Below are 23,855 nucleotides of genomic sequence, written 5' to 3'. Positions count from 1 at the left end.
AGGAGAGGGGTATGAATACCTTCTGAAAGCACTGGCTGTATGTTAAGTGTTGTGACTCAGTCTTGTGGCAGTTCCCTCACTCTGATGGTCGGATGTTGCCTCTCTGGCTATGTTGGCATTGTGCACTTTAACAGAGCCTTTTTGTGATTTGAGATGGTCTCGCTGTTATGTCAGGGTCCTGCAGCAGGCACCACTGTTCTCCCTGCCGAGCTCCAGCCAGCACACCTCCAGCCGCGCGGGCGCTGGGCAGAGCATCTCAACCCCCTGGCCATCCGCTCTGTCCTGGAGACACACAGCCTGCAGCGCCCTCTCTCCCCCACCCCCCGCAGAGCAGAGGGACCAGGAGAGGAGGAGGAGGAGGAAGATGAGGAGGAAGATTCATACTTCCACCCTCAGAGCCTGGACAGCCTGCTTGGAGAGGAGGAGGAAGATGTGGCTGTGGTGGAGGAGGAAGATGTGGTGGAGGATGACGACAACGAAGATCAGGTCTGTTTAAAGAGATACTTCACTCAAAAAAATCATTTTTTAAATTTGATCTCAGACGTGGTATGTTGTAGGTTCCATATTGTTGTCACTCAGTCCAGACAAGCAACACATTGACATTTGTTATTATTTTAGGGTTCTGGGTCTCTTCAGAGGCCTGGGTTCCTGGCCCTACCGGACAGTGACGACATGTTTGATCCAGGCCTCAGTAGCTACGTTCTTTACCCGGCTAACAGCACCACGCTGTCCACTGGAGGAGGAGAGGGGTGAGTCAGAGTGGATCTGTCTGGTTGGACATCTACTTACGGTTTCTCTCAAAATGAGCTGGATGTGGGGACGCTTTGTGTATGAGGTTATAGTTGTTTATGTAGGGCTGCTTTGTGTGTGTGTGTGTGTGTATATATATACATGCATACATACATACAGTGGGGCAAAAAAGTATTTAGTCAGCCACCAATTGTGCAAGTTCTCCCACTTAAAAAGATGAGAGGCCTGTAATTTGTATCATAGGTACACTTCAACCGTGACAGACAAAATGAGAGAAAAAAAATCCAGAAAATCACATTGTAGGATTTTTAATGAATTTATTTGCAAATTATGGTGGAAAATAAGTATTTGGTCACCTACAAATAAGCAAGATTTCTGGCTCTCACAGACCTGTAACTTCTTCTTTAAGAGGCTCCTCTGTCCTCCACTCGTTACCTGTATTAATGGCACCTGTTTGAACTTGTTATCAGTATAAAAGACACCTGTCCACAACCTCAAACAGTCACACTCCAAACTCCACTATGGCCAAGACCAAAGAGCTGTCAAAGGACACCAGAAACAAAATTGTAGACCTGCACCTGGCTGGGAAGACTGAATCTGCAATAGGTAAGCAGCTTGGTTTGAAGAAATCAACTGTGGGAGCAATTATTAGGAAATGGAAGACATACAAGACCACTGATAATCTCCCTCGATCTGGGGCTCCACGCAAGATCTCACCCCGTGGGGTCAAAATGATCACAAGAACGGTGAGCAAAAATCCCAGAACCACACGGTGGGACCTAGTGAATGACCTGCAGAGAGCTGGGACCAAAGTAACAAAGCCTACCATCAGTAACACACTACGCCGCCAGGGACTCAATCCTGCAGTGCCAGACGTGTCCCCCTGCTTAAGCCAGTACATGTCCAGGCCCGTCTGAAGTTTGCTAGAGAGTATTTGGATGATCCAGAAGAAGATTGGGAGAATGTCATATGGTCAGATGAAACCAAAATAGAACCTTTTGGTAAAAACTCAACTCGTTGTGTTTGGAGGACAAAGAATGCTGAGTAACATCCAAAGAACACCATACCTACTGTGAAGCATGGGGGTGGAAACATCATGCTTTGGGGCTGTTTTTCTGCAAAGGGACCAGGACGACTGATCCGTGTAAAGGAAAGAATGAATAGGGCCATGTATCGTGAGATTTTGAGTGAAAACCTCCTTCCATCAGCAAGGGCATTGAAGATGAAACGTGGCTAGGTCTTTCAGCATGACAATGATCCAAAACACACCACCCGGGCAACGAAGGAGTGGCTTCGTAAGAAGCATTTCAAGGTCCTGGAGTGGCCTAGCCAGTCTCCAGATCTCAACCCCATAGAAAATCTTTGGAGGGAGTTGAAAGTCTGTGTTGCCCAGCAACAGCCCCAAAACATCACTGCTCTAGAGGAGGTCTGCATGGAGGAATGGGCCAAAATACCAGCAACAGTGTGTGAAAACCTTGTGAAGACTTACAGAAAACGTTTGACCTCTGTCATTGCCAACAAAGGGATATATAACAAAGTTTTGAGAAACTTTTGTTATTGACCAAATACTTATTTTCCACCATAATTTGCAAATAAATTAATAAAAAATCCTACAATGTGATTTTCTGGATTTTTCTTTATCATTTTGTCTGTCATAGTTGAAGTGGACCTAATGATGAAAATTACAGGCCTCTCATCTTTTTAAGTGGGAGAACTTGCACAATTGGTGGCTGACTAAATACTTTTGTGCCCCACTGTGTATGAATGTATTTATAATATATATATATAGAGAGAGAGAAATCCAATAATTGGTATCGGCGTTGGAAAATCACAATCGGTCGAACTCTAATTCGGAGCATTTATTTTCAGAAAATGACAACTGGTCATAAATAACAAAAGAAGTGCAGTGTTGTCAGACCTCGAATAATGAAATAAAAAATAAGTTCATATTCATTTTTAAACAACACAATACTAATGTTTTAACTTAGGAAGAGTTCAGAAATCAATATCTAGTGGAATAACCCTGATTTTTCAATCACAGCTTTCATGTGTCTTGACATGCTCTCCACCAGTCTTTCACATTGATGTTGGGTGACTTTATTACAAAAATTCAAGCAGCTCGGCTTTGTTTGATGGCTTGTGACCATCCATTTTCCTCTTGATCACATTCCAGAGGTTTTCAAATGGTTCAGGTCTGGAGATTGGGCTGGACATGACAGGGTCTTGATCTGGTGGTCCTCCATCCACACCTTGATTGACCTGGCTGTGTGGCATGGAGCATTGTCCCGCTGGGGAAAAAAACAATCCTCAGTTGGGGAACATTGTCAGAGCAGAAGGAAGCACGTTTTCTTCCAGGACAACATTGTACGTGGCTTGAGTCATGCGTCCTTCACAAAGACAAAACTGCCCGATTTCAGCCGTGCTGAAGCACCCCCCAGATCATCACCGGAGCCTCCATCAAATGCCACAGTGGGTGCGAGACCCGGAGAGGCCGACGAGACCCGGAGAGGCCGACGAGACCCGGAGAGGCCGACGAGACCCGGAGAGAGACCCGGAGAGGCCGACGAGACCCGGAGAGGCCGACGAGACCCGGAGAGGCCGACGAGACCCGGAGAGGCCGACGAGACCCGGAGAGGCCGACGAGACCCGGAGAGGCCGACGAGACCCGGAGAGGCCGACAAGCCACAGTGTCTCGTAGCCGCTGTGAAATTTGGTGGAGGATCGATGATGATGTACATTTTTTTCCAGAGCTGTATGTGGTTGTCCTCTGTAGCTAACTTGGTAGAGCATGGTGCTTGCAATGCCAGGATAGTGGCTTCAACACTGATACGTTCAAAAATGTGTGTGTGCAGTGAGTTTGGCCAGCGGCAGCAGGGCTGGGGAGGAGAGGACGAGCTGAGTCCAGACAGCGCCTGTTGTGTTGGTTCTGCAGAGAGCCAGGACCAACCCCAGGATGGTAGGACTACTATAGTACAATTACTACCACTGCTCTACTATAATACTACTACTCTACTAACACCACTACATATACTAATATACTACTACCACTGCTCTACTATAATACTACTACTCTACTAACACCTACATATACTAATATACTACTACAATACTACCACTACACTAATATACTACTACCACTACCACTACACTAATATACCATTACACTAATATACCACTACACTAATATATGATACTGTTACTACCACTACACTAATATACTACTACCACTACACTATTCAAATCAAAGTTTATTTGGCACGTGCGCTGAATACAACAGGTGTAGTAGACCTGACAGTGAAATGCTGAATACAACAGGTGTAGTAGACCTTACAGTGAAATGCTGAATACAACAGGTGTAGTAGACCTTACAGTGAAATGCTGAATACAACAGGTGTAGTAGACCTCACAGTGAAATGCTGAATACAACAGGTGTAGTACCTTACAGTGAAATGCTGAATACAGTGAGAATACAACAGGTGTAGGTAGACCTCAGTGAAATGCTGAATACAACAGGTGTAGTAGACCTCACAGTGAAATGCTGAATACAACAGGTGTAGTAGACCTCACAGTGAAATGCTGAATACAACAGGTGTAGTAGACCTTACAGTGAAATGCTGAATACAACAGGTGCTGAGGTAGACCTCACAGTGAAATGCTGAATACAACAGGTGTAGTAGACCTGTAGTAGACAGTGAAATGCTGAATACAACAGGTGTAGTAGACCTTACAGTGAAATGCTGAATACAACAGGTGTAGTAGACCTTACTGTGAAATGCTGAATACAACAGGTGTAGTAGACCTCACAGTGAAATGCTGAATACAACAGGTGTAGTAGACCTCACAGTGAAATGCTGAATACAACAGGTGTAGTAGACCTCACAGTGAAATGCTGAATACAACAGGTGTAGTAGACCTCACAGTGAAATGCTGAATACAACAGGTGTAGTAGACCTCACAGTGAAATGCTGAATACAACAGGTGTAGTAGACCTCACAGTGAAATGCTGAATACAACAGGTGTAGTAGACCTGACAGTGAAATGCTGAATACAACAGGTGTAGTAGACCTCACAGTGAAATGCTGAATACAACAGGTGTAGTAGACCTCAGTGAAATGCTGAATACAACAGGTGTAGGACCTAGACCTCACAGTGAAATGCTGAATACAACAGGTGTAGTAGACCTCACAGTGAAATGCTGAATACAACAGGTGTAGTAGACCTCACAGTGAAATGCTGAATACAACAGGTGTAGTAGACCTCACAGTGAAATGCTGAATACAACAGGTGTAGTAGACCTCACAGTGAAATGCTGAATACAGCAGGTGTAGTAGACCTCACAGTGAAATGCTGAATACAACAGGTGTAGTAGACCTCACAGTGAAATGCTGAATACAACAGGTGTAGTAGACCTGACAGTGAAATGCTGAATACAACAGGTGTAGTAGACCTCACAGTGAAATGCTGAATACAACAGGTGTAGGTAGACCTCACAGTGAAATGCTGAATACAACAGGTGCAGACCTTATAGTGAAATGCTGAATACAACAGGTGTAGTGGACCTCACAGTGAAATGCTGAATACAGCAGGTGTAGTAGACCTCACAGTGAAATGCTGAATACAACAGGTGTAGTAGACCTCACAGTGAAATGCTGAATACAACAGGTGTAGTAGACCTGACAGTGAAATGCTGAATACAACAGGTGTAGTAGACCTCACAGTGAAATGCTGAATACAACAGGTGTAGTAGACCTCACAGTGAAATGCTGAATACAACAGGTGTAGACCTTATAGTGAAATGACCTCACAGTGAAATGCTGAATACAACAGGTGTAGTAGACCTCACAGTGAAATGCTGAATACAACAGGTGTAGTAGACCTCACAGTGAAATGCTGAATACAACAGGTGTAGTAGACCTCACAGTGAAATGCTGAATACAACAGGTGTAGTAGACCTCACAGTGAAATGCTGAATACAACAGGTGTAGTAGACCTCACAGTGAAATGCTGAATACAACAGGTGTAGTAGACCTTACAGTGAAATGCTGAATACAACAGGTGTAGTAGACCTCACAGTGAAATGCTGAATACAACAGGTGTAGTGAAAGAATACAACAGGTGTAGACCTTACAGTGAAATGCTGAATACAACAGGTGTAGTAGACCTCACAGTGAAATGCTGAATACAACAGGTGTAGTAGACCTCACAGTGAAATGCTGAATACAACAGGTGTAGTAGACCTCACAGTGAAATGCTGAATACAACAGGTGTAGTAGACCTCACAGTGAAATGCTGAATACAACAGGTGTAGTCGACCTTACAGTGAAATGCTGAATACAACAGGTGTAGTCGACCTTACAGTGAAATGCTGAATACAACAGGTGTAGTCGACCTTACAGTGAAATGCTGAATACAACAGGTGTAGTAGACCTTACAGTGAAATGCTGAATACAACAGGTGTAGTAGACCTCACAGTGAAATGCTGAATACAACAGGTGTAGTAGACCTCACAGTGAAATGCTGAATACAACAGGTGTAGTAGACTGAATACAACAGGTCCTCACAGTGAAATGCTGAATACAACAGGTGTCGTAGACCTGACAGTGAAATGCTGAATACAACAGGTGTAGTAGACCTGACAGTGAAATGCTTAGACAGGCTCTAACCAATAGTGCAATCTACTACTATAATACTAATACTACTAAAAAGAAAAAGAGAATATACTATGAAACAAAGATGAACAATAGTAAAAAGCTTTGGAGTACCTTAAATAAAAAATGTTGGGGGGCAAGGGGAGGAGCCAACTCGGCTTCATCATTCACTGAATCAGATGGCTCATTCATCAGAAAGCCCACTGATATTGCCAACCTACTTTAATGACTTCTTCATTGACGAGATAAACTTAGGCATGACATACCAGCAACAAACGCTGACACTTCACATCCAAGTATATCTGACCGAATTATGAAAGACCAGAATTGTACTGAGTCCTCTCCTCTTGTCTCCCCCTGTAGATACTGACTCCTCTCCTCTCCCCTGTAGATACTGACTCCTTTCCTCTCCCCTGTAGATACTGACTCCTCTCCTCTCCCCTGTAGATACTGACTCCTCTACTCTCGTCTCCCCCTGTAGATACTGACTCCTCTACTCTCGTCTCCCCCTGTAGATACTGACTCCTCTACTCTCGTCTCCCCTGTAGATACTGACTCCTCTCCTCTCCCCTGTAGATACTGACTCCTTTCTCTCCCCTGTACTGACTCCTCTACTCTCGTCTCCCCCTGTAGATACTGACTCCTCTACTCTCCTCTCCCCTGTAGATACTCCCCCTGTAGATACTGACTCCTCTACTCTCTCCCCCTGTCTACCCCTCTGTCTCCCCTGTAGATACTGACTCCTCTACTCTCGTCTCCCCTGTAGATACTGACTCCTCTACTCTCGTCTCCCCTGTAGATACTGACTCCTCTCCTCTCCCCTGTAGATACTGACTCCTCTACTCTCGTCTCCCCTGTAGATACTGACTCCTCTACTCTCCTCTCCCCTGCAGAATACTGACTCCTCTCCTCCTGTCTCCCCCTGTAGATACTGACTCCCTGAGCCAGGTGAGTTCTACAGGTAGTTCTGGAGTGGAGGAAGAGGAGGAAGATCCACAGACACTCCTTAGACAACACTTTGACACCATGGCCAACCACCTGAGCAACGAGGGTACGGATGATGATGGTGATGTAATGAGCCACAAGCCTCTTGTCTGGGTCAGAGTATGTGAGTCGAGCGGTCGGAAATCTCTCTCCTCGCTCACAGAGCGGCGGGCAACTGCCCTAGTTGTTCCACGTCCTTCCCCAACCTCTCCTCGCTCACAGAGCGGCGGGCAACTGCCCTAGTTGTTCCACGTCCTTCCCCAACCTCTCCTCGCTCACAGAAAGTAAAAAAATGAAACTACCGCCATTCCAAATTGGCTCCATTCATTAAAATCACCGTTTTAACGAACACCAAACTACCTGGATCTACCAAGCCATGTGAATGAAAAGTATCGTAATAATGAACATGAACACTGTAACTGTAAGAAGTGGTTATATTTTAAACAGCATATAAACCACTGTAAATAGGTCAGGAGCCAGACAGGGAGTCTAAGAAGGAGTTCATTATTTAGTCTATATTATTAATCTATTATTCCAAGGCTATAGTTTATAAAGAAATGCAGTGTGACACATTTGCGAGAGCGACACATTAGGCTGGCAGGGACATTAAGCGCTCAGCATTTAAACATTTTGTTGTATTAAGTATATATTATTATACTGTATTAATTAATAAGTAGTAATAATTCATTACTAATTAACAATATACTGTACTGTATTAATTATAGTTTATAAATTGAACATAGGCTGTGATTTACTTTGAATGAAAATGAAAACTGCCTTTTTATTAGGTTCAGTCTACAGTGACTTCTTTGAATTCACTTGTAGAAACACCAGTTTGACCGGAGTCTGTCTTCAGGCTCATGTGACTGTGTCTGGGGAGCCGGCCAGCAGGGTAGAATATCCTCTCAGCGCTGACGGAGCCACTGGGGATGCGAAACACCCTTCAGCCCACTCTTGCCGGGCTGGGATGCAGATTTTGTATTTTTTAAACATTTTTAAGTAGGCCTAAAGGTTTTTAGGCACAATAGAGCTATCATAACGGAAAGCTGCAATATGACAGGCCTATTGGGGCAAAATCAATTATACCCTATTGTATAGATAATATACCGTTTTAAGATGGGGGCTGCCCAACCCTCTTCCTGGAGATCTACTGTCCTGTAGGTTTTCAGCCCAACCCTCTTCCTGGAGATCTACCGTCCTGTAGGTTTTCAGCCCAACCCTCTTCCTGGAGATCTACTGTCCTGTCCTGTAGGTTTTCAGCCCAACCCTCTTCCTGGAGATCTACTGTCCTGTCAGCCCAACCCTCTTCCTGGAGATCTACTGTCCTGTTTTCAGCCCAACCCTCTTCCTGGAGATCTACTGTCCTGTAGGTTTACAGCCCAACCCTCTTCCTGGAGATCTACTGTCCTGTAGGTTTTCAGCCCAACCCTCTTCCTGGAGATCTACTGTCCTGTGGGTTTTCAGCCCAACCCTCTTCCTGGAGATCTACTGTCCTGTAGGTTTTCAGGCCAACCCTCTTCCTGGAGATCTACGGTCCTGTGGGTTTTCAGGCCAACCCTAATTTAACACACCTGATTCTACTAATTAGCTGCTCAACAAGACCTTAACTAGCTGAATCAGATATGCTAAATTAGGGTTGGACTGAAAACCGACAGGACAGTAGATCTCCAGGAAGTCACCTCGATTTAGCAGCTGTGTGTTTTATCAGTTTCTTTATGAAAATATTTAGTGAACTCCTTTGACAGTAGCTAAAGCAAGGGGCTATAGCAGCAGACGAGTAGACGACAAATGCATGCTGGGCCGGGCGTCCCCTGAACTCAGATATACTGGCGCTAAATTGGAGAGGGTGAGAAGGTCTTTGGGGAAACTCGCTCCGCGGTGCAGGCGATTTGGACGATTTGGCTCCAGCTCACATACTCTGGTCTGGGTCTAACACTAACCAGGCGGCCGGACAGGCAGATGTGGTTGTGAGTCTAGGCTAGTGTCTCGTAAACCATTTTTTACAATTTGGTAACAGTTAGGATGTATTGTAAGTACAGTTTGTAGCTAGCTATAACTGCTATCTGTTCTGCCCCTGTAGAGAGGTTTGAGACTGACCTGTCCAGTCTGCAGACTCCACCCATAGAGACAGAGAGCCTCTTCCTCAACCCCCGATTCAGCATCTCTACACGCTTCCTGTCTCGTTTCCAGAGCCGACTCCGGTCAGTAACGCCTTGTCTCAATCACCACCTCACCTTATGCCGCATTCAAAACAACTGGGAACCTGGGAATCTCCAACGTCAGTGCGTTCAAGACAACTAGGAACTCTGGGGGGGGCAGTATTCCAGCTCGGAATTCAAAGTTGGAAACTCGGGAATCTTTCTAGAGCTCTGACTTTCCGACCTGAAGATCACTGAAGTCATGATTACACCTTTTTTTCCCAAGAGTTCCCAGTTGTTTTGAAAGCACCATTTACCTTAGTCACACCTCCCCCTGCCTCAGTCACACCTCCCCTGCCTCAGTCACACCTCCCCTGCCTCAGTCACACCCCCTGCCTCAGTCACACCACCCCCTGCCTCAGTCACACCTCCCCTGCCTCAGTCACACCTCCCCCTGCCTCAGTCACACACCTCCCCCTGCCTCAGTCACACACCTCCCCCTGCCTCAGTCACACACCTCCCCCTGCCTCAGTCACACACCTCCCCCTGCCTCAGTCACACCTCCCCCTGCCTCAGTCACACACCTCCCCCTGCCTCAGTCACACACCTCCCCCTGCCTCAGTCACACACCTCCCCCTGCCTCAGTCACACACCTCCCCCTGCCTCAGTCACACACCTCCCCCTGCCTCAGTCACACACCTCCCCCTGCCTCAGTCACACACCTCCCCCTGCCTCAGTCACACACCTCCCCCTGCCTCAGTCACACACCTCCCCCTGCCTCAGTCACACACCTCCCCCTGCCTCAGTCACACACCTCCCCCTGCCTCAGTCACACACCTCCCCCTGCCTCAGTCACACACCTCCCCCCCTGCCTCAGTCACACACCTCCCCCTGTATTGATGCAGTGTGCGGTTAGTATTCACACACATCACTGATGTGTGTCCAGGAGCATCAAGATATACTGTATATTGACTCAATCATGCAATGTGTACTTGTTTCTAAAAACCTGTCCTAATTCTTATCCGTGGCGTGTTAGTGGTCCTGGTTCTGCCCTGCGTCCTGCTCCTCTCCCGCCCAGCATCACCGAGGAGCCCAGCAGCCACTCCTCACCTGACCCGACCCCCAGCCTCAACACTACTCAGGTACTAGCCTGTTCCTCACTTATCTTGTTCGCTGATTCTTCCGCCCAAAATGTGAGGAAGATCTGGTGGAACACGACGTGAATATTGGCCTTCGTTAGGATACAGAGCGGCAGGAGATTTCTCCCGGAGTATTACTCATTGGTTTAAAGGCCCAGTGCAGAATAATTCCTGTGTTTTTATATATATTTTCACAATGAGGTTGGAATAATTCTGTGAAATTGTGATAAATGGCCTTTTTCGTGTAAGAGCTGTTTGAAAAGACAGCCTGAAATTTCTTCCCATTTTTGGTGGGATGGAGTTTTGGCCTGCCTGATGACATCACTAGGTGGTAAATGAGTTAGTAGACCAAACCAGAGTTGTTCCAAACCGGAGTTGTTCCAAACCGGAGTTGTTCCAAACCGGAGTTGTTCCAAACCGGAGTTGTTCCAAACCGGAGTTGTTCCAAACCGGAGTTGTTCCGTTGTTCCAAACCGGAGTTGTTCCAAACCGGAGTTGTTCCAAACCGGAGTTGTTCCAAACCTCTACTAATAACAGCTAGTTGTCCGATTTCCTCTCCCTACTCCCAGACAGTCCTAGCAAAACTCTTTCTTCAGAAGTTGCTATTTGCTAAGAAGCTATTTTTGTTTGTTTTTTGACAATTTTAATTGAAAACGATCTTAGTAAGGTACTTGTTACCCATAAATTCTGACATTGAGATAAAAAAATAAAATAAACTGTTACATTGGACCTATAATTGTCTTAATCTACCAATCATTTCCCACAACACCTTCCCCCACGTGTCTTGTGCATCTGTTCTATCGGCCCGAAGTTTCAGCTTGAGACTCTTACTGGGAAAATTTTCCCCGCAAACGCGACACACATCGACCACAGATTTTAGGGGGGTAGTCTTTGTTCTTCTCGTGAAGCCATTCGTTAGTTAGCTATGTCCTTTGCTAGTTGGAAGGTAGGACCTATTGTATTCTTCTCCTTTTGAGGTTAGAGGGAATGTTTTTTGCTAGCACACCACAAGTTCCTACCCGAGTCCTGCCTCCATTTGGAGCCACGCCTCATTGTCGTGTGATTCGCTAAAATTAAATAATGACATACTTTACTCAGTGAGGTCATTCACAAATAATTCCATGGTCACTCCCACTAAGACCAATTTTGAATGGTTGATTTTTACCAGGCTTATAGCCACTGAGTGAGGTTAGTTCCTCACCAACACGCAGAACACAAGATACACATCAGGGGCCAGATCCTAACCTGAGATGCAAATCATATTTTGATGTTAATCTCCCGTAAAAGTTAATGAAAGTCACTTAAGATGTTTTTTGTTGCTATCTACAGGCCAACTCCAAGCAGTTTGTCGTGAGCAGTACTACAGAATCTGTTCAAGAGGAGAGCCAGACCCCTGGTGAGTACTCGTCTAGAGGTAGACTGATGTGGTGTAGGGTTTCCAGTTCGGAGGAAAATGTGGAGCCGGATTTTAAAAATTTACCGGACGTTTTTAGAAATGTATCGGGACATGTTAACGCATTAGGGTGTCAACCCACCCTGCTCAAAATCACATTTTAGATGATTTGTAATTCATTTTAACGGGGTAGAAATTAGCCTGTAAAGTTGTACTGAAGTCGAATGATCAAATCAAATCAAATCAAATTTTATTTGTCACATACACATGGTTAGCAGATGTTAATGCGAGTGTAGCGAAATGCTTGTGCTTCTAGTTCCGACAATGCAGTAATAACGAGCAAGTAATCTAACTAACAATTCCAAAAAAACTACTGTCATACACAGTGTAAGGGGATAAAGAATATGTACATAAGGATATATGAATGAGTGATGGTACAGAGCAGCATAGGCAAGATACAGTAGATGATATCGAGTACAGTATATACATATGAGATAAGTATGTAAACCAAGTGGCATAGTTAAAGTGGCTAGTGATACATGTATTACATAAGGATGCAGTCGATGATATAGAGTACAGTATCAACGTATGCATATGAGATGAACAATGTAGGGTAAGTAACATTATATAAGGTAGCATTGTTTAAAGTGGCTAGTGATATATTTACATCATTTCCCATCAATTCCCATGATTAAAGTGGCTGGAGTAGAGTCAGTGTCATTGACAGTGTGTTGGCAGTAGCCACTCAATGTTAGTGGTGGCTGTTTAACAGTCTGATGGCCTTGAGATAGAAGCTGTTTTTCAGTCTCTCGGTCCCAGCTTTGATGCACCTGTACTGACCTCGCCTTCTGGATGGCAGCGGGGTGAACAGGCAGTGGCTCGGGTGGTTGATGTCCTTGATGATCTTTATGGCCTTCCTGTAGCATCGGGTGGTGTAGGTGTCCTGGAGGGCAGGTAGTTTGCCCCCGGTGATGCGTTGTGCAGACCTCACTACCCTCTGGAGAGCCTTACGGTTGAGGGCGGTGCAGTTGCCATACCAGGCGGTGATACAGCCCGCCAGGATGCTCTCGATTGTGCATCTGTAGAAGTTTGTGAGTGCTTTTGGTGACAAGCCAAATTTCTTCAGCCTCCTGAGGTTGAAGAGGCGCTGCTGCGCCTTCCTCACGATGCTGTCTGTGTGAGTGGACCAATTCAGTTTGTCTGTGATGTGTATGCCGAGGAACTTAAAACTTGCTACCCTCTCCACTACTGTTCCATCGATGTGGATGGGGGTGTTCCCTCTGCTGTTTCCTGAAGTCCACAATCATCTCCTTAGTTTTGTTGACGTTGAGTGTGAGGTTATTTTCCTGACACCACACTCCGAGGGCCCTCACCTCCTCCCTGTAGGCCGTCTCGTCGTTGTTGGTAATCAAGCCTACCACTGTTGTGTCGTCCGCAAACTTGATGATTGAGTTGGAGGCGTGCATGGCCACGCAGTCGTGGGTGAACAGGGAGTACAGGAGAGGGCTCAGAACGCACCCTTGTGGGGCCCCAGTGTTGAGGATCAGCGGGGAGGAGATGTTGTTGCCTACCCTCACCACCTGGGGGCGGCCCGTCAGGAAGTCCAGTACCCAGTTGCACAGTGCGGGGTCGAGACCCAGGGTCTCGAGCTTGATGACGAGCTTGGAGGGTACTATGGTGTTGAATGCCGAGCTGTAGTCGATGAACAGCATTCTCACATAGGTATTCCTCTTGTCCAGATGGGTTAGGGCAGTGTGCAGTGTGGTTGAGATTGCATCGTCTGTGGACCTATTTGGGCGGTAAGCAAATTGGAGTGGGTCAAGGGTGTCAGGTAGGGTGGAGGTGATATGGTCCTTGACTAGTCTCTCAAAGCACTTCATGATGACGGATGTGAGTGCTACGGGCGGTAGTCGTTTAGCTCAGTTACCTTAGCTTTCTTGGGAACAGGAACAATGGTGGCCCTCTTGAAGCATGTGGGAACAGCAGACTGGTATAGGGATTGATTGAATATGTCCGTAAACACACCGGCCAGCTGGGCTGCGCATGCTCTGAGGGCGCGGCTGGGGATGCCGTCTGGGCCTGCAGCCTTGCGAGGGTTAACACGTTTAAATGTCTTACTCACTTCGGCTGCAGTGAAGGAGAGACCGCATGTTTCCGTTGCAGGCCGTGTCAGTGGCACTGTATTGTCCTCAAAGCGGGCAAAAAAGTGATTTAGTCTGCCTGGGAGCAAGACATCCTGGTCCGTGACTGGGCTGGGTTTCTTCCTGTAGTCCGTGATTGACTGTAGACCCTGCCACATACCTCTTGTGTCTGAGCCATTGAATTGAGATTCTACTTTGTCTCTGTACTGGCGCTTAGCTTGTTTGATAGCCTTGCGGAGGAATAGCTGCACTGTTTGTATTCAGTCATGTTACCAGACACCTTGCCCTGATTAAAAGCAGTGGTTCGTGCCTTCAGTTTCACACGAATGCTGCCATCAATCCACGGTTTCTGGTTAGGGAATGTTTTAATCGTTGCTATGGGAACGACATCTTCAACGCACGTTCTAATGAACTCGCACACCGAATCAGCGTATTCGTCAATATTGTTATCTGACGCAATACGAAACATCTCCCAGTCCACGTGATGGAAGCAGTCTTGGAGTGTGGAGTCAGCTTGGTCGGACCAGCGTTGGACAGACCTCAGCGTGGGAGCTTCTTGTTTTAGTTTCTGTCTGTAGGCAGGGATCAACAAAATGGAGTCGTGGTCAGCTTTTCCGAAAGGGGGCGGGGCAGGGCCTTATATGCGTCGCGGAAGTTAGAGTAACAATGATCCAGGGTCTTTCCACCCCTGGTTGCGCAATCGATATGCTGATAAAATTTAGGGAGTCTTGTTTTCAGATTAGCCTTGTTAAAATCCCCAGCTACAATGAATGCAGCCTCCGGATAAATCGTTTCCAGTTTGCAGAGAGTTAAATAAAGTTCGTTCAGAGCCATCGATGTGTCTGCTTGGGGGGGATATATACGGCTGTGATTATAATCGAAGAGAATTCTCTTGGTAGATAATGCGGTCTACATTTGATTGTGAGGAATTCTAAATCAGGTGAACAGAAGGATTTGAGTTCCTGTATGTTTCTTTCATCACACCATGTCACGTTGGCCATAAGACATACGCCCCCGCCCGTCTTCTTACCAGAAAGATGTTTGTTTCTGTCGGCGCGATGCGTGGAGAAACCCGCTGGCTGCACCGCTTCGGATTGCGTCTCTCCAGTTAGCCATGTTTCCGTGAAGCAGAGAACGTTACAGTCTCTGATGTCCCTCTGGAATGCTACCCTTGCTCGGATTTCATCAACCTTGTTGTCAAGAGACTGGACATTGGCAAGAAGAATGCTAGGGAGTGGTGCACGATGTGCCCGTCTCCGGAGTCTGACCAGAAGACCGCTTCGTTTCCCTCTTTTTCTGAGTCGTTTTTTTTTTTGGTCGCTGCATGTGATCCACTCAGTTACACTGGTTGTAAGGCAGAACACAGGATCCGCATCGCGAAAAACATATTCTTGGTCGTACTGATGGTGAGTTGACGCTGATCTTATATTCAGTAGTTCTTCTCGGCTGTATGTAAAGAAACCTAAGATGACCTGGGGTACTAGTGTAAGAAATAACACGTAAAAAAACAAAAAACTGCATAGTTTCCTAGGAACGCGAAGCGAGGCGGCCATCTCTGTCGGCGCCGGAATGATGTTCTTATACCAACGTGACAGGTTTTTCTGAAAAGCAAAACAGTCTGCTGCATCTTCATCCCTGCTATAAATCATAAATTATAATTACAATTTTTTAATATATTTCTTTTATTCAAATATAATATTTGCAAATGACCTGTCCTAAATGCTATTTGTATGAACATTTTAAATAATAAATAACAAAACATAGCTATTTTCAAATTGTAATTAGGCCTAATTTAATAGCATAACATGGCTGTCTACGAACACCAGGGCCAGCCGGTCATGGCTAGAAGGGATCCAACTTTTGTCAAAATAACGTCAGATTTGACTTTTCGTAGCAGGTTAGGAGAATTAGGTTAAAGTTAGGAAAAGGAGTAGGGTTAGCTAAAACGCCTTCTAGCCATGACCGGGCCGCCCTGCTCCCCATTTCCGCTGCGGTACAGCACCAGAAATAAAATAAATTATCAAATACATTTTGGAGAATCATATTCAATATGTAAATAAGCTAAATTCATTCAGACAGCGCTTGTTTTACAGTGCTCCTGTGAATTAAGGCCTGCATCGGGCATTCATGAAAGCACTTGTTTCCAAAGCTCATGATATTAATAAATGTTATGCTTATTGTAATTTGAACTGCTGGCTGGTTGATGGTCTGTCTGTCGGTCTGCTGGTTGATGGTCTGTCTGTCGGTCGATTGTGTCTGTTTGTCTGTCCGTCTCTGTCTGTCTGTCGGTCTGTCTCTGTCTGCTGGCTGGTTGATGGTCTGTCTGCTGGTTGATGGTCTGTCTGTCTGCTGGTTGATGGTCTGTCTGCTGGCTGGTTGATGGTCTGTCTGTCGGTCTGTCTCTGTCTGCTGGTTGATGGTCTGTCTGTCTGCCCGCTTGTCTGTCTGCCCGCTGGTTGACTGTTGCTGTAACAATCCAGTGAGGGGTGCGGAGTGTCATCCAACGTCTTTAAAGAGGCGCTCCTCTTCGGTCCAGCAGACTCCCCAACCCCGCCATCGCCTACGCAGCCGCAAAACCATAGCTGTTCTACACTGGAGAGACACTCTGGGAGGTGTGTGTGGTCGATCCACCACAGCATTGATTGTGACTCACCTTGTGTCATGGGGATAGCTAGACTTGGTTCTCTGTATCCTTGTCTCCATCTCTCTCTGGGGTTCCACTGGTGCTGGCAGCCTGTTCTGATGTATAAATCACACGGGGTGATAATCTGGTTTCTAGGATGCAATGTGAGACTTTGTTACAGTAAACCAGCATTTCTCCCATCCTGGTCCTGGGGACCCAACGATGTGTACTACGTCCCCTAGGATCAGGATGGAGAAACAGTGGAGTAAATAACCCTGAATGTCATTGACCTGCTGTCTTTCTGTTCCGACCTGTCAGATGTGCCCGATAAAACCCTGAGGTCTCAGTCTAGTGGTCCGTCATCATCATCCAGCTCCACCCTCAAACCCTCCCAGCCCGGCCTGGACAAGGAGCCCCTGACCCGGCTGCCTCGCCAGCGTTACATGGGCACCACCACCAGCTCCAGAGCCAAGAGGTCCCAGGGTGAGGGCCTGAACATCTCCCCGACTGAGGAGCACCCTGCTGGGGGGAAGATCATGGAGGCGAGCGCCTCATCCCTCCGGGACCTCCAGAACGTTACAGACCCGGAGTGCAAGGAGAATCTGCAGCCCCCTGTAGTCCAGCCCCCTGTAGTCCAGCCCCCTGTATCCCACACCACCACCCCTTCCTCAGTGGAGCCTCCTGCCAGCCAGCCTCCCTCCGTCCCTCCTTCTCCTGCGGGGAACCACAGAGCCAGAGCAGCTCTCCACCTGGACCTGGCTATGCCCTCTGACCCCCCCACCCTAACCTTCCCTCTGGCCTCCCACAAGTCCCAGAGGAGTTTTGGAGACTCGACCCGTCCGACCCGCCACGCCTTGGTCACCCCAACTGAGATGCGTTCTCTTGGGAAGGAGGCGAAGAGGTGCCTCCGTAACATGGAGGACAGCTTGGTGCCACGGGGAGGATTACCAGGGCTCCGCAGCAGCCCGGCCCCCACCACGTCTCCGGCCCCCCATCTGTCCCCAACCCTCCCTAAGGCCCAGCTTACTGAGAACCCCTCCCATCTGCCCCAGCTGCAGCAGGCTAGCGACAGTCCTGTCTCTGGTTCTGCCTGTTCCTTCCCTCTCCACGGTGACTCTGGTCTCCACAGTGACTCTGGTCTCCACGGTGACTCTGTAGAGGAACCCCTGAACCTTCAGATGTGTCACCAGGTGGCCAACGAGTTGAGGCACACCATGAGAAGAGCCGTCACATTCTACAACAAGGTCAGATTACAAACGTATTCCAAATTATATTCACTAGCTTTTCAAAGATTCACGTGTTATCAAGTTTTAACGAGCCTGGCCTAACATTTCATCTGAGCCTTTATTCTTTCAAAGGGATACTGCTGATTTGAGATATTTCAGTCATTTCTCTACTTACCCAGAGAGTCAGAACTCATGGACAGCATTTTTTTTTTTATCTCTGCGTGCAGTTTGGAGATGGAAGTTAGCATGTCGTTAGCTTAGCGCAAATGCAGTTTGGAGATGGAAGTTAGCATGTCGTTAGCTTAGCGCAAATGCAGTTTGGAGAGTAGCATGTCGTTAGCTTAGCGCAAATGCTTTTAGTATCCCGGTACAGTAGCCAGCTCCTCTCAAAAGCAGGGGCATAAACTGTCTTAACTACTCAAACTGGGTGGTTGGTCATTTATAGTCTTACAAAGCTATACATAGTAATCGATATTTTATACATTTTTTTTGTTAATTTCACTGATAATCATAAGATAGCAGATTCTATCCGCTTCCTCATTCTTTGCCCGTTCCGTTGTCACATAGAGATATCAACATATCTGTCCCATTATGACGTCAGAGAACACGGACACCACCATTGAGACCAATACAACATTGTCTGTCTCTCTCTGTTCTCTCACAGGTCTGCTGTATGACAGACAGCCCAGAGCAGCAGGGCCAGATGTCGGCCATTTTAAAAGAGGCCTTTTGTGTGGCTCAGACGGAGCTGGCCTCTGTGTTTCCTTCGGGTCAGACGTCAGCAGCAGGTCACAGCGCCCCCTGTCCCCTGGAGGACTCTCCAGGTCGCCAGCTGAGAGACGACCGGACCGTGGCTCTATTAGAGAAATACTCTGAGATGCTGCTGTTCATTGCTGAGAAGAAGATGGACGGTAGCTAGTTGATGGGTTTGACTAGATGGGATGCCCCGCTAATATCAGAAGTTACTTTTCGTAGCAGGTTAGGGGAATTAGGTTAAGGTTAGGAAAAGTTATCCCTGGACGCGACTCGAATATGCACGTTTTAACAGACATGACCCTAGCTGATGGAGGATGAGACAAGACGTCCTTACGTGAAGCAAATATTAACTAACCAGATGTGGGCAATTAGATGCTTTCACTTCTCACCAGACTGTTTCAATAGCATCCTGTCCCTTCTCACCAGACTGTTTTCAATAGCATCCTGTCCCTTCTCACCAGACTGTTTTCAATAGCATCCTGTCCCTTCTCACCAGACTGTTTTCAATAGCATCCTGTCCCTTCTCACCAGACTGTTTTCAATAGCATCCTGTCCCTTCTCACCAGACTGTTTTCAATAGCATCCTGTCTCTTCTCACCAGACTGTTTTCAATAGCATCCTGTCCCTTCTCACCAGACTGTTTTCAATAGCATCCTGTCTCTTCTCACCAGACTGTTTTCAATAGCATCCTGTCTCTTCTCACCAGACTGTTTTCAATAGCATCCTGTCTCTTCTCACCAGACTGTTTTCAATAGCATCCTGTCTCTTCTAACCAGACGGTTTTCAATAGCATCCTGTTCCTTTTAACCAACAGCACCTTTTTTAAACCTGACCGGACGACTGTCTCTGTATATTAGAATGTTTATTTAGATTAGTTTTAAACCCCATACTTTCAGTGAAATGTTTAGCACCTCATTAGAGACTGACTGAAATAAGTCACTGGTAAATACATGCTTCACAATCTAGTTTAAAGTCTCCAAATTGTTTAAAATCTTTTAGCTTTGTCTTATTTTCCTATTTATCTTAATTAATGTTTTATTTCACATTTTCTTTTTTTTTTCCTTATTACTTTAATTGAAACTCTTTGTTTGTCTTTTTTGTGTGTTTTGGTAGCTGTTGTCATTTTTCGATTTATTTAGCTCTCTCACAAAAGCATCTCAAAGAAGTACTGATCTAGGATCAGTTTATCATTTTTAGATGCGTTTGTTTTTTTATTGTTTTTTTTAAATGAATACGATTACATTAGACAGATCCTAGATCAGCACTCCTTCTCTTGGATGCTTTGTGGCCTACGAGCCCAGGTCCTTAACCCCATTCTGTATCTAACCTTGTAACCATAGTGACGCTTTATTTTAAAACGTCATCTATTCGAGCATCAAAGCAGTCAATGAGGAGTCATTCAGCCACAACCAAAGTGACCTGCTTCAATCAGTGTTTACATTTGAATCTCTTTATTATTATGGTCTGTTTCTTTTGACCTGTCCAGGTATTTGTGTACCAGGTTATGTTTTGCTAGTTGATACTGAGTTCTCTCTATTCAAGCAGTCAAGTCGAGTTCAGTATTCATAGTGTGGTTTCTGCTTGCTTCCTATATTGAGGTTGGAGCCAACGGACACTAGTGTTAAGGGCTCTATTATGTTAAAGCCTGTGGAATCAGATGGGTAGAATAGTCTCACCGTCACCTGCAGTGTTTTGTACAGTTTCCCTGTGGTGTTTCACCTGTGTACTTCATGGTTTCTTGTGAAATTGTTCAATTTCAATGTAAATTATTTGTAATAGTTTTACCTTTCTGCTTTTGCATTCATACAAAATGTATATTTTACTAAGAATGTGTAATAAAGTTTTTTTTTTTACATATTGCTTTGTGTGTTCTCCATACAACAACCAGACTAGCTTTAATGTGGAACCCACGGGGGGGGAACTAGGAACAGATGAAGGTCTGGAGAATGTCTGTGGCAGAGGAACGCTCCCAACGTCTGCAGAGGAGGGCCCTGGAGAACATCTGTGGAGACTAAATGTAAAGAAGGAATTAGGGTGCCATCTTTGAAGAGAACTGCTGAACACCGGACCTACTGGAGGCAGTCTTGGGGGGGGGGTTTAATTCAATCTCCTTTGAAATCTAGGCCAATTGCTCATTCTCTTGATTCAGTCATGCACTTTTCTGTTGGTCCATATGTATAAATTATTTTAGAGTAGTGCCGCGTTGAGGTGCTATTCGGGAACTAGGAATCTCCGAATGTTTCCGACTTGAGAACTGGTTGACTGCAGCATGTGACGAACTACAACCAGTTAGCAAGTCGGAAGTTTCTGAGTAGGAGATGAACGTGGCATAGATAGTGGGGAGTTTGACAGTGGTCACACAAACAGATTTTAATTGGCATTGTACTTCAGCACGGGCGTGTCCTGCCCTAACATGTTTTCAATGACGATAATGACGATTCCAGTCTGACTCAGGAAAATAATGGTAAGTGGCATCTGATTGGATAGGAAACTTGTTGTTCGCCGGACCGCCTGGCACTTCCATGTTGACAGCCGAGCCAGTCTCGGTAGAGATTTTATTGAAATGGAAAGTTAATAAATGTTTCTCTGATATACAATAGACTAAACTATTTGGCAATGCCGTTTAGTAACAGCCTAAATTGCCGTAGGACTAGTCTATCATGGCGGCGCTAGGAGCGGAACGTGGCGAGGCGTCTAAAGTCGAAGAAAAGATAAACACCCAGAAGACGGCCGACTCATGGAAACGTCATATCATCCGCCAACTCAAACATCGGGATAAGTATCAGAAGGCGATGTTTCAAGATGTCATACTGGCATGTATGTACAAGTTCTTTGCTGAAGGTCTTGTGTAAAAAAAAATATATATATATATTGTAGTTTTCTTTCAGATGGCCTAAAAAAAGCTTAATTAAGCAAGATTCATTTTCCGACTCAAGGAAGTTCTAGAGATACTACCATGCTGCAACAATAGATAGCTCGGTTTCAATTCAATTGGATACAGATTTTCATGCGAATACAATAGAATCCGAATTTTTTTTTAAGTGTGAATTTTCCCACCAGTGTTGACACCGAAATAACTTTTTTTGCGGCTAAAATCAGTGCCTGATGACGTAGGGCACACAGAATGTAGGCCTACCTTTTTGCTTCCGTTTTCATGTACCTATGAAAAATTTAAAATCTAAAATTCAATGATTCCATCGCATTTTCAACTCTACGTTATAGTTTTGTCACAAACTGTTGCGTTAAATAGCAAGTCTGCCTACTCTGGTCTTGGTTCGTGGTCTCCAGCCCAACCGTTCACAGATACAGTGCTGTTAGGCTAGTCTATATTATGACATTATTATGGATAAAAGAATATTTGTCAAATGGCTGTCAAGCATCGTGTCACCAGGATATGACCCTCTATTTATTGGAAAGGAGCATCAAGATCACAGTGCACATTCACCATCCTGTGAAGTTCATCTATGAATTTAGCCTAATAAACTGCATGGTTTCCTGATTTGTAGTGGGACGACCACATACCATATTCTATCATATCATGTGACTCTAAATTTACTTCTGTTTGATGGGTTATTATATCAATATTTGCCCATAATGACGTTGCCATCGAAATTTCGTACATTATTAAGTTTACCCACACAAAAAATATCCCACCATTTCGAACTAACAAATAATCTATCAGCAGTTGTGAAACTGTACAATCAAAGCTGTCATTTTTTTTTATATATGGGAAGACTTTACTTGCATAAAGACTGTGGATGGAAACGTGGTTTAATGTAACAAAAATGAATGTAGCTAGGTTTCCATCCAATTGGCTACAGATTTTCATGCGAATATTATTAAATCTGCATAAAAACAATATTTGCAATTTCTCACCAGAGATGTTTACATCAAATTGACTTGTTGGTGGTACAAGTGTGTGCATGATGATGTAGTGCACAGGGGGAAAAAAATATAGAATAAAAATAACAAACAAATTAAATGCGTTTCCATCACATTTTCAACTCTACTGAAGGTTGTCAGGCCCCCCCTGCCCCCCCTCTGTGTTCTGTAATGGTGTTCTGTGTTCTGTAATGGTGTTCTGTGTTCTGTAATGGTGTTCTGTGTTCTGTAATGGTGTTCTGTGTTCTGTAAAGGTGTTCTGTGTTCTATAATGGTGTTCTGTTTTCTATATTGGTGATGTCATCTTACAGATATTAATCTGCTGGAGAGGTCCAATCAGAGAGCCCTCATCACGAAAGGCATCCTGGGATCTGGTTCAAGGTCATTATTACACTAGAAGAATGATGTTGTCAATGTACTTACTTCTCAATGGACGTATTTAGCTTGTCTTGATGTGTAAGGCCAGGAGTTTCCCACCCCGGAAGAAGTCTGCCCTATTGATGTGTGTGATAGAAACCTGTATGGACTATTTCCTGTGAGAGATAGTTTGTCCTGTTTGTTAAGTGTCTGTGTGTTTTGTATTTGTTTGTATTAATGATCCCCATTAGTTCCTGCCAAGGCAGCAGCTACTCTTCCTGGGGTTTATTAGGGATCTCCATTAGTTCCTGCCAAGGCAGCAGCTACTCTTCCTGGGGTTTATTATGGATCCCCGTTAGTTCCTGCCAAGGCAGCAGCTACTCTTCCTGGGGTTAATTATGGATCCCCATTAGTTCCTGCCAAGGCAGCAGCTACTCTTCCTGGGGTTTATTATGGATCCCCATTAGTTCCTGTCAAGGCAGCAGCTACTCTTCCTGGGGTTTATTATGGATCCCCATTAGTTCCTGTCAAGGCAGCAGCTACTCTTCCTGGGGTTTATTATGGATCCCCATTAGTTCCTGCCAAGGCAGCAGCTACTCTTCCTGGGGTTTATTATGGATCCCCATTAGTTCCTGTCAAGGCAGCAGCTACTCTTCCTGGGGTTTATTATGGATTCCCCATTAGTTCCTGCCAAGGCAGCAGCTACTCTTCCTGGGGTTTATTATGGATCCCCATTAGTTCCTGCCAAGGCAGCAGCTACTCTTCCTGGGGTTTATTATGGATCCCCATTAGTTCCTGCCAAGGCAGCAGCTACTCTT

At 45.5% G+C, this 23,855-nt stretch overlaps 2 protein-coding genes across 4 annotated transcripts in view; both read left to right on the top strand.

Annotated features, from left to right (window-relative positions):
- The window catches only part of wdr62 (WD repeat domain 62), a 60,900-nt gene extending 40,247 nt beyond the window's left edge, over window positions 1-20,653 (top strand). The window contains exons 22-32 of one of the 3 annotated variants that reach the window (XM_042297725.1): window positions 175-486; window positions 619-749; window positions 3,168-3,482; window positions 3,603-3,706; window positions 7,327-7,449; window positions 9,463-9,583; window positions 10,557-10,662; window positions 11,989-12,055; window positions 16,674-16,805; window positions 17,135-18,060; window positions 18,707-20,653. In XM_042297725.1, the coding sequence (XP_042153659.1) occupies window positions 175-486; window positions 619-749; window positions 3,168-3,482; window positions 3,603-3,706; window positions 7,327-7,449; window positions 9,463-9,583; window positions 10,557-10,662; window positions 11,989-12,055; window positions 16,674-16,805; window positions 17,135-18,060; window positions 18,707-18,961 (2,592 nt within the window). In that variant the 3' untranslated portion in view covers window positions 18,962-20,653. The remainder of the gene's footprint in view (window positions 1-174; window positions 487-618; window positions 750-3,167; window positions 3,483-3,602; window positions 3,707-7,326; window positions 7,450-9,462; window positions 9,584-10,556; window positions 10,663-11,988; window positions 12,056-16,673; window positions 16,806-17,134; window positions 18,061-18,706) is intronic. The other 2 variants (XM_042297727.1, XM_042297726.1) reach the window with 2 other exon arrangements.
- Window positions 20,654-21,283: 630 nt separating this feature from the next.
- LOC112239650 (protein Atg16l2) overlaps window positions 21,284-23,855 on the top strand; it is a 54,427-nt gene continuing 51,855 nt past the window's right edge. Inside the window, 2 exon segments of the mRNA XM_042297724.1 lie at window positions 21,284-21,615; window positions 22,992-23,061. Coding sequence (XP_042153658.1) covers window positions 21,459-21,615; window positions 22,992-23,061 — 227 coding nt within the window. The 5' untranslated portion in view covers window positions 21,284-21,458.

The sequence above is a fragment of the Oncorhynchus tshawytscha genome, linkage group LG14 (assembly GCF_018296145.1).
Source record: "Oncorhynchus tshawytscha isolate Ot180627B linkage group LG14, Otsh_v2.0, whole genome shotgun sequence".
In the NCBI taxonomy this organism is placed as follows: domain Eukaryota; kingdom Metazoa; phylum Chordata; class Actinopteri; order Salmoniformes; family Salmonidae; genus Oncorhynchus; species Oncorhynchus tshawytscha.
This window is presented reverse-complemented; position numbering and strand designations above follow the sequence as displayed.